Below are 11168 nucleotides of genomic sequence, written 5' to 3'. Positions count from 1 at the left end.
TCTGTTTCTGTTTCGTAGATAAGTTCATGTGTGTCATATTTTACATTCCACATATAAGTGATATCGTATGGTATTTGTCTTTCTCTTTCTGACTTACCTCACTTTGTATGATAATCTCTAGTTCCAACCATGTTGCTGTAGATTTGCAGTTTTTCTTGCGTGCCTGTGGTACCTCTCTACCTTCTTTTTGTTTGTGGGTACAGGTTGCATATACTGCTGGTGCCTATTAGGAGCTATTAATATGGGAAAAAAATGGACCAAGATGAGAGGTCCTTACACCCAGATCTACACACTCTGTGACACTTGGAATCTACCAGTGACCTTTCTGAAGGCCGCTTTCACATCCTTATTTTTCAGGCTGTATATCACAGGGCTCAGCATGGGGATGACCACAGTGTAGAAGACAGACACCACCTTATCTTCCTCAAGGGATTTGCCTGAACCATTCCGCAGATACATGAAGATGAGGGTCCCAAAGAAAATGGCCACAGCAGTGAGGTGGGAGGAGCACGTGGAGAAAGGCTTAACCCTGCCACCTGAAGAGTTCACCCTCAAAATGGTCTTGATGCTAAGCAGGTAGGAAATCAGGATGACCAAGGCATTGGCCAAAATCACAAAGTTGCCAAAGAAGACAATGACAATCTCAGTGTTTGTTGTGTCACTGCAGGCAAGCTTCAGAAGAAGAAGTTGATCTGATTGTTATCACAGAAGGAGAGGGTGAAAGTACACATGGTACGCAGGATGGACCTTGCTACCCCATAGACATAGGTTCCCAGCACTAAACTCCAGCAGATCCTGGGATGCATGAGCACAGTGTAGAGCAGTGGGTTGCTAATAGCCACATAGCGATCATAGGCCATCACAGCCAGCAGGAAACACTCTGTGCCTGCACAAATGGTGAAGAAAAAGAACTGGGAAACATTGGCCATAGGAGATGACTGTCTTGCCTGTGGCGAGTGTGGCCAGGATCTGAGGGGTGATGGCCGAGGTGTAGCAGATGTCTAGCAGGGAGAGGTGACTCAGAAGGAAGTACATTGGGTATGGAGTTGGACATCCTCTTGGATCAGAATGATCATCCCTATATTCCCCAGAAGGGTGACTAGATAGAAACTCAGAAACACCAGGAAGAGGGGAATCTCCAAGTTAAGGTAGCCAGTAAAGCCCATAAGGATGAACTCAGTTACTATGGTGAAATTATTCTTGGCCATGGATTCAACATAGACTGTTGATCTGAGGCTGAGAATGAAATGAAAAAAGAAATCCCAGAATTGAAAGACTGATGTTTTCTCTCTGGTAGAAGTTAGGTTTATATTTCTGGGCAAATGTACAAAGACTGTTTTTGAGAAATCTTATACCTGGCTGATTCTTCTCTGGCATCCTGCATTTTTGGAAGCTGAGCCATGAGCTTGTGTTTCTAATTCAAATTAACTCTGGTTTATATTTGGAAATTCCTGTGAAGATAAGAGACACATAGACTCCGAGATTTGGAAATAATCTAGGCAGCATCTGCTCTAATCCCCATTGGATCTTGGAGTCTCCTCTGCTGCACACCCTCCACATGCTTGTACGGTTGCCTTGTGAGCTTCTATCTGTGGACAGTTCTACCTGTTAATTCTCTTTTTGTATCTGGATTCTTTCTCTTTATACTCTATGCATTGACTTTAGTTTCGCCTCTTCCAGACACAACAGTTCGAATCCCTTTTTCTCAGGAAAGCATTTCAGAAGTTGGAAGATGACAAATCTGCTCTTTATGTGAACTATTCCCTCATATTATCCATTGATATATATTTTTCTTATCTAATTCAGCGTGTGGTCAAAAATTGCTTAGTCAGTTGGTATTAAAAGACGTTTAAGGGTACAAACTAGCAACTAGTAGATAAATAAGTTCTGGAAATCTAGGGCACAGCATAGTGATTATAGTTGAAATACTGCGTTGTAAACTTCAAAGTTGCTAAGAGACTTGATTGTTCTCACCACAAAGAAGACATGATAGTTATGGGACATGATAGAGGTGTTAACTTATGCTATGGTGGCAATCATATTGCAATATATGTGTCTCAAACCAACACATTGTACAACTTAAACTTACACACTGTTATATGTCAATTACATCTCAGCATCAATAAAAAACTGAAAGTCTTTTTCTCCATTTTAATCTTTACCACTTTAACCTTTCCTCTAGCTCTAATCAGTGGTCACTAGTGGGAGGGAGACACTGACATATCATATAAAACATAGACTCCTTGAGCTGTTCCCTCCACCCCACTCCGGCAGCCTGGCCTGAGGATGAGTTATGTTCTTTGGAAGGCCCTTTTGGTATGGTCAAGATCCATGGCTACCATCTCTAGGACAAACACTAACTAGCTGAATAACCTTCAGAAGTTCACTTTCCTTCCTTGGGCTTTACTTTCTGTCCTGAAAAATGGTAGGGCTAGCTTATATGATCATTAAAGTTCTTTTGCTCTCACAATCCATGATTTGTATCTCTAGGTGTATGGGCTAAATGAGGCTCTTGAAAGAATTTTCCCAACATCTGTACTATGTAATGTGTATACTCTAGCTACTAATTACTGAGTATATTAAATATGCAGGCACTATTTCAAGTGATCAATAGATACTTAAACATATTATGGAATCTTGAATCCAAAGATTCAAGTGAATCTTGAATATTTCCCACTTCCTTGGGAAGTAATATTCCCCAGTTCTTTGAATCAGGAACTGGGGACTATTAACCATATTCCCCAGTTCCTGATAAACCATCATTATTGAACAGGGCAAGGTCCTTCTTCATATTATTTTCCCTCCTATCCCTCCATCCTCAATCCTTCCCCAACCCCTCATAGGGATCTACTTTAGTATATGTGAAATATATATCATCCCATGTTTATTCCTTTTATATTTATTTAGAAATATGTGTACCTTTATTTTTTTAATATTTATTTTACTTATTTATTTGGTTGTGCCAGGTCTTAGTTGTGGCAGGTGGGTTCCTTAGGTGCGGCTCGCTGGCTCCTTAGTTGTGGCATGAGAACTCTTTAGTTGTGGCATGCATGTGAGATCTAGTTCCCTGACCAGAGATCGAACCTGGGCCCCCTGCATTGGGAGCTCAGAGTCTTAACCGCTCCAGCAGGGAAGTCCCAGAAATATGTGTATCTTTAAAAAAAATAGTGATTTTAGTGTGTTTTAAACTTTATATGCATGATCTTTTTTGTGTCTTTTCCCACATATAGCGTATCTTTGTGATTTATCCATATTATGTAGGTAAATCTAGTTTGTTATTTCTGATTTTATTATGGTTTTCTTGTGTGCTTACAGCCCACTTACTTACCCTTTCCACTAAAAACTTTGGAGCTTTGCATATATTATCTTGTTTAATCCTGGAAATAGTCCTTCAAGGGCTGTTATCTTATTTTTCACTAATGAGGAATTTGAACTTCTGGGAGATTAATTTGTCTAAGGTCACCCAGTTTAATAAGTGGAAGATGTGTGTTCCGAACAACGTTGGTTTGATGGCAAATTCTGTGCTCTTTTGCTATGAATTTGTTTTGCTGCCTTCCTACATTTAACTACATATTTATGATTTATGGAATCAAAGAAATCTACCTGCAGTTCTTTAGATAATCAGATCCTTCCTACTTTCAAGTCATGAGTAAACTTGGTTAATTTCAATATCTTTCTCAACCTCTAATTCTGAAATTGTCATGGTCCATTTTCTATCTACCTCATGGTGAGATCCCAGGGTTCCCTCTGATTTAGGGACAAGATTGTTTGATGCACATGACCAGAGATTAGGTGGCAGATCATCTGGGTACAAATGCAGTCACACAGGGTTTGTGCCACAGGCAATACCCAACTCATACTTTAGCCCTAATCCTTCCCCAGCCCTTTAAGTTGGGTATAGCCATGACTATTTGATGGAAGAGTAAAAGGAGGCTCAGAGATGTTAAGGAGGTTGCCCAACTTGCCACTCACCTAGGAAGAAAGAAAATCAACATTTCAATCTGGGACTTTATAACTCCAAATTTGGTGCTCTTTCTGCCCCATTATGCTCTCTTCGTAGGGGAGCAGAATTACCTTTTCTTCAGACCCAAGTCTCAACTTTTAAATGGTAGCACCTCTAAGACTATTAGGCAAATACTCAACTTCTAGGGGAGAAAAGGGTTAAGTTCGGCTTTGGAGTTTCTTGGTGGTCCATGTCTTTTCCCTTGTTTTTGGGTTAAGACAGACTTAGTTGGGCCATATCCCTCCTTTGGTACGTTCTTGGGAAAATTGCTTACCCAATTAGAATCTCAACTTTCTCAATAATAAAATGGGAACACAATTGGGGCTTCCCTGGTGGCGCAGTGGTTGAGAGTCCGCCTGCTGATGCAGGGGACGCGGGTACGAGCCCCGGTCCGGGAAGATCCCACATGCCGTGCAAAGCGGCTGAGCCCGTGAGCCATGGCCGCTGGGCCTGCACATCCGGAGCCTGTGCTCCACAACTAGAGAGGCCACAACAGTGAGAGGCCCGCGTACCGCAAAAAAAAAAAAAATGGGGGGGAACATAATAATAATTTTTGAAAACTTAGAATGGGTTTTTACCTAATGTGATAGAGTTTGCTTATTTTCCAGAAAAGCAATTTCCAGAGTATTTCCCAGAAAGAAACTTTTCAAGACCAGGCTGTTGACACCCAGTTTTGAAGATGTTATTTAAGAAGGGGTTTGGGGTACCAGCAGCTTAGATTGGGTCCAGAGTAGAGAACGGCTATAGATTCCCTGAACCCAACAGCTCATAAGTGGGAAAACAAAGGTTTGTGGCCAGTTGACATTTTAAAAAGTCTTAGGGACAATTATGAGTTGACCTTATTACTTGTAATATGTTTTGATTATAATACGTAATGTAGAAGAATATGCAGTCTCTGGAGGGGATAGGGAAAAAGAGACAGTCTTACCCTGGAGCAACACTTCAGAGAAGAGATGTGCTTACTTTAACTTGGAATCTTCTCCAAACTCTTCCTTCTCTTTCTTCCAAGGGTTGAGTCCCTTGGGGACAATGAAGGAGATTAACAAAGTTAACCCACCTCACCTTATGGGTTGGGTATCTCAAAACATTATTGTCAACATTTAGTGAGCTCTTGCCCTGAGTCGGGTAGTGTGCTAAGCGCTGTAAAGGCTTTCTTTCATTTAAAGTTGAAAATACCATTATGAGAGAGGAATATTTTTCTTTATTTTATGGTTGAGGAAACTGAGGCTTAGAAATATTAATTTTTTTTTTGTTTTTTTGTTTGTTTGTTTTTGCGGTACGCGGGCCTCTCACTGTCGTGGCCTCTCGCGTTGCAGAGCACAGGCTCCGGATGCGCAGGCTCAGCGGCCATGGTTCACAGGCCCAGCCGCTCTGCGGCATGTGGGATCTTCCCGGACCGGGGCACGAACCCGTGTCCCCTGCATCGGCAGGCGGACTCTCAACCACTGCACCACCAGGGAAGCCCAAATTTTAAGTATTTTGCTTGAGGTTTCAGAGCTAGAAAGAAAAGATGTTTAGATTTTAACCCTGGCCTCCCTGATCCCAGTGTTGGGGTGCTGAACCTCTGTGCTGTGTGCCCTTCCTAATACTGGTAGGCATTCATTGAGCATCTACTATGTGTCAGCCAGGATGTTAAACATCCTACACACATTATCTCGTATAATCCTCACAATGACCCTGTGATAGAGGTATTATTTTGTCCTGGAAGGGACTAAGACTCTGAATAGTTCAGTAGCTTGTTCAAGGTCACATGACTAGTCAGTGAAAAGCCCAGATTCTAACTGAGGTCTCAAAGCCAAAGCTCCAGTACGTATGATTAATCCCACCTACAGCATAATTATAGGAAGTACAGTAATTTACAGTGAATTCTCTGGTCTAAGCTATGCAGTACAGTACCCCACCCCTGCCTCATAAAACTATTCATATTTTCTAAAATTTACCTAGTGACACACACATAAGCCTGAAAAGACTGCAGCTGTAGTTTCCAAAAAACAAAACAAAACAAAAAAAAAACCAAGACCCAGTCTTACTTGTGTATTTCACATAAAAGCTGAAATCTCAGACTGGACGTGGTCCCAATAGGTGAGAAGTTTTGATGTCAATGGTCAGAATCTCTGCCCAGTTTCATCTTCCCCAGTTTGTGTGGACCTTACTTCAGAGCTGGTACCCTATCAATGTTGTCAAGGTGACAATTACATCCTACTTACCTGGTGGAATAATCTAATTGGGTTCATCTTAGGTTTGGAATCAAACTAATTGAAGGTCATTTAAGCATTTTGTAGAAAGCAGCTCAGATTACTCAAGTAGATGTATGTAGCTGACAGATTTTAGGTTTCTTCTTGTTAAGTGAACCTGTGGGGTTTTAAAAATACTTCTGGGGATGGTTTTGTGGGAGGGACACAGTAAGCACAAAGGTTGTCCCTGAATCATGAATCAGCAACCTGGGACAGCCCCCAGGGCTCCCTGGAAGAGGCAGCCTTGTCAGCGAGAACAGACTACAATGGAAGGGGCTCATTATCTGTTGCCACACATCAGAGAGGATAAAAACAAATCTTGTGGGATTTCATGGCAACTCTTGAGTCTTGTTAGCCCCAAAGCTCATTTGCAGTTTCTATAAGGAATGAATTTGGTTCCTCTTTGCCACTGGCCCTCAAAGTCCTGCTGTCCCTGTTAGGGATGCTGTCAGGACTGGAACTCAGCTCTGAAGACTCCTGGCAAACTTTTCTACACTGCGCCCATCCTTAAACCTGATGTCAGCTCTCAGCTCAGGGGCTGAAACCTAGCTGCATTGTCTGCTCAGAATTTCATTAGGAGGGTTGTTTACTGATTCAGGAGGGAATGAAGCTAGGGTGGTCTAAACGTGCTTCATTTGAATCTCTATCATGAGTCTACCACTTTCCTTAAAGATCCATTTCCAGAGTTTCTATGGGGAGCTTTCTCTGGCTATTCCAGCTCTCATCTCTTCCCTGGTCTCTGAAACCCACACTCCCTTTGTTAGACCCATACAATTTGGCACTTATTTCTGCTTGTCTTACATTGTTTATGACTGTTCCTTGGTGGTTAGTCTCATCTCTCCAGCTAGATGACAGGTTTCTGGAGACCCCATCTTACTTCTTTCTAATAACTTGTGTTCTGCATCAGTAGAATCACTCCTCTGCCCTGTAGGCTTTCATCCACTCATTAATGTAGGATCAGAGCTCTTCCAGCGGGAGAGTTTTGGAGAAACCATGTGTCCCATCACTCCAAAGTAACATGGCTGGAATAAAATCCTTTGATAATTAGCAAGCATTCAGCCCAGCCAGGGTGACTTTTGCAATTGCAGATGCCAGATGATGCAAGAAAATATTACAAAGAAGGAAAGCAGTCACAGATCAGGACCTCTGGCAGCACAGGGAATTCTATTTTCCAGTGCACTTTAGATAACATTTATGATCTTTTCCTGTAATTAAATACTTATTGAAATAACTGTGCGGTAAGAGTATGTGCACTGTACTGGGAATGTTTTCTGGAGTGGAATAGAGGGTAGAGTGACAGTTGAGACAAAGTAGAGAAAAAAGAGGGAAATAAGCCAGTCATGATAATATTCCATTAAACATCCCCTGGGGAACTTGTGAAATGAGAGATTGTAGAGTAACTATTACTTTTTTCCCTTTGTGACATATTGGGAGGATCTGGAGAGCTTTGATGTATTACACAATTATTATTGTTGTTGTTATTAATATTAAGCCTAGAACATTTGTTTGGAATTTTGGGAAGGGATGTGTCTTAAGTTGGGTTCCTTAAAGACCTGAGACAAGGATTTTGGGGCCAGTGTTTCACTGAGGGAGTGATTATAGAAGAAACCTGTATAAGGGAGTGAAGGAAGCAGAAAATAGCTGAGCAAAGATGTAGTTTCAGTTGGAGTGTAGCTTTGGCCTGATCCTTAGGGGACCTCTACAGAATGAATTATACTGTGGGCTCAATTCTGTCTCTAGGCAAGGGATTTGGCCTTTTGCAGGCCATATCAATTATCTACTGACGGAGGGCTTCCCCCAGGTGGTGGGGATGGGACCCCATAGGCATTTCTGGGACAAGTGGATCTCTTGGCTGAGGGCAACACCCCAGAGAAGGCAGTAGCTATCGGTCATTAGCAGCTGACACTCATAGCAAAACAGTATGGTACCAGCATAAAAATAGTCACATAGGCCCATGGAAGAGAATAGAGGATGAGGATTTTGTAGAGCCCACATACAAGTGATATCATACAGTATGTGTCTTTCTCTGACTTATTTAACTTAGCATAATGCCCTTAAGGTCCATCCATGTTGTTGCAAATGGCAGGATTTTCTCCCTTCCTTCTCATGACTGAATAATATTCTATTATATACATATTGCATATCCTTGCCTCCTTATAATTCATATTCTTCACAGAATCTGGAGAAATTGTTTTAAAATGACATCAGGAGCTTCCCTGGTGGCGCAGTGGTTGAGAGTCCGCCTGCCGAGGCAGGGGGCACGGGTTCGTGCCCCGGTCCGGGAAGATCCCACATGCCGCGGAGGGGCTGGGCCCGTGAGCCATGGCCGCTGGGCCTGCGCGTCCGGAGCCTGTGCTCCGCAACGGGAGAGGCCACAACAGGGAGAGGCCTGCATACTGCAAAAAAACAAAACAAAACAAAACAAAAAAAACTTGGATAAAACTAATATGGTATGCTAGGTACTCCCTAAGTACTTTATATGCAGATTATTAATATTAGTTGAGTAAATGAGTAAGCAGGCTGCTGAGACTTCACATAATCACTAATTTCACTTGTGCCCCATAAATGAGATTGTTCAGAAAGGATCTCCTTGGGTGGTTGACAACTTTTCAGAGAGAAGAACGTAGAAATATCTACTCCCATCCCCCAAATGAGATTAAATTATGGTTGGAGCTGCCAGACAGGACAAAGTTTGAGTGGGAAGAAACTGAGGAAGCTAACTTTGCAGGGGCCCTTTTCTGAAGGTTTCTCTCCTCTGGGACTCAGAGAAGACTAATTAGAAGCTTAGGGCCTGATTAGAGCACCCCAGTCAGTGGCTAATCCCCCTGCCCCAGTTTTCTAATTGCCTCACGGAGCATCCAGAATAGGACAGAGATCCAGGCACCTATTAATGGGTGTTTCTGTGGATGTTGGGGCTTATGAGCTGCAGGTGCTGAAGATGTTTATTCCTCTTATGCCCAAAAGCACCATTTGGACATCACATGTACTCCCATCCAGCCTAGTCATCCAGGGAAGGAAGTCTTGGCCCTGCTGAAGGTAAGTGTGGCCAAGTTAGATCAGACAGAAAATGAACCACCGTCCAGATTCGAAAAGTACTTGACAAGCTGAAAGTTGGTTTCCTCTCATCTAAAAAGGGTTTATTTCTTTTTTTCTTTAGAGAGTAGGGTCAAAGCTAGTGTGGTTTGTGAGGGAGCACAATGTACTGGGAGTTATTAGTTTTGCTTCCTCTTGCAGTGATGCAGACACTTAGCATCTTTGGGTCTCAGTTTCCTCATTTATACCATGGGACTGATAAGGCATCTCATACCTGCTTCAGGTGATTGTTTCTAGAATCAGAAGAGACAAGGTAGGTGAGACTCTATGGAAGACTATGGAGGCTATTTCAAGTAAGGGCTTACATTGAGAAAAGGGAAAGAGCAAGAAGCAACTCTCGTTGAATCTCTAAGAAATTTGTAAAATTCTGGCAAGTATTCGGAATGTGATGGTATTGACATTACAGAGAGAGCTGGAAGCTACAGGTAGGCTCTAAAACAGAATGAGCTCCTTTGTGGGAGAATAATTTCCCCATCATTGGAATTGTTCCAGCTCCATAAAGATTGGTCAGAAAGGGTCACCATTAGCTCAAAGGCCAGCCATCAGAGATGCCCTAGACAGGATTTCTGCTGTGGGTGGGAGGTAAATCTCAGACTCCTGCAGTTGCGAGATCATGAAGCTACTTTCTATGAGTGATCGCTAAGCCCCACGAAAGCATAGAGAACTGAGGTCTTTCTTTTAGGACTGGTCAGCTGGGCACTGACTTTGGGAGAAGCTCTAAGGATGTTAGGAGGTGTAAAAACCCCATCCAGAGCTAAAGAGACCTCATGCTGCTGCTCACGCTTTTTAAGGCTGGTTCTGTCCAGGTATCCCCATCACCAGAACCCCTCTCCCCTCCCAATCCCTTTAAGGCGGGGGGCGCAGTTCACCTGTTCTCACCACTCTCTGAGAGGCAGAGGGCTTGAGTACTTCTGGGCAACAGAAAAACTGTGCTAAGACTCTGAAAAGGTGAAGCAGCCTAAGCAGTAGAAGGAGTGTCTTGTCAGGCTGCAGGAGATCTGTGACTCCCAACATTTTGCATTGGTGTTTGCTTCTGGGCAAGACCCTCCTCATCTTGGGGCCTCTTTTCCTCATCTCTACTTCATCTGCCTGAAGGCAAAAGGGCAGAACCATGACCTTTAGAAACACCTTTAAGTGGCAGGATTCTACTGCACACTCTGTCCAGTGAGCAGACGAGGCAGTGAGCAGGCATTGGTGAAGGAGAAGTGTAAGAGATTTGAGGTCAGTGTTTAGACAGAATTTATATGCCATTCTGGAAGTTTATTGTAGGATCACAAAGTGAGGAAGATCTCAAGATTTCAGCTTTTCAGATCTCCCCACGCCTCCGCCTCCCCTCTTCAGGCAGGGCATCTGTAGCACTCTAACCACCAAGCTGAGGCATTGCGCGGTGCGGTGGAAAGGGTTCTGGGTCTCAGTTCTGGCTGCTTTTCTTTCTAGCTATGTGACCTTTGGACACATCTGTTGACCTCTCTGAGTCCCCACTTTCCTCACCTCAAAATGGGTTATGTGAGGGCTTCCCTGGTGGCGCAGTGGTTGAGAGTCCGCCTGCCGATGCAGGGGACACGGGTTCGTGCCCCGGTCTGGGAGGATCCCACATGCCGCGGAGCGGCTTGGCCCATGAGCCATGGCCATTGAGCCTGCGTGTCCGGAGCCTGTGCTCCGCAACGGGAGAGGCCACAACAGTGAGAGGCCCACATACCGCAAAAAAAAAAAAAAAAAAAAAAAAAAAAAAAAAAAAAAAAAATGGGTTATGTGAGAGTCAAATGGGATAATAGGAGTACAATGTTTTAAAGTGAGGGATCATGAAAGTCATTTGTAATTTGGGGGAGGGGAGTTCA

At 43.2% G+C, this 11168-nt stretch overlaps 1 protein-coding gene across 1 annotated transcript; it reads right to left on the bottom strand.

Annotated features, from left to right (window-relative positions):
• Nucleotides 1-285: 285 nt before the first annotated feature.
• On the bottom strand, nt 286-1211 carry OR9I1 (olfactory receptor family 9 subfamily I member 1; the record flags this gene model as incomplete). The annotated part of the gene is given in 4 exon segments (XM_079707943.1): nt 286-677; nt 680-918; nt 920-1040; nt 1043-1211. Coding segments are annotated over 4 exon segments (918 nt in total). The 5' UTR covers nt 1209-1211.
• Nucleotides 1212-11168: the final 9957 nt, after the last annotated feature.

The sequence above is a fragment of the Hyperoodon ampullatus genome, assembly GCF_949752795.1.
Source record: "Hyperoodon ampullatus genome assembly, chromosome: 7".
In the NCBI taxonomy this organism is placed as follows: domain Eukaryota; kingdom Metazoa; phylum Chordata; class Mammalia; order Artiodactyla; family Ziphiidae; genus Hyperoodon; species Hyperoodon ampullatus.
Note: the sequence above shows the minus strand (reverse complement) of the source record. Positions and strands in the feature narration are given on the sequence as shown.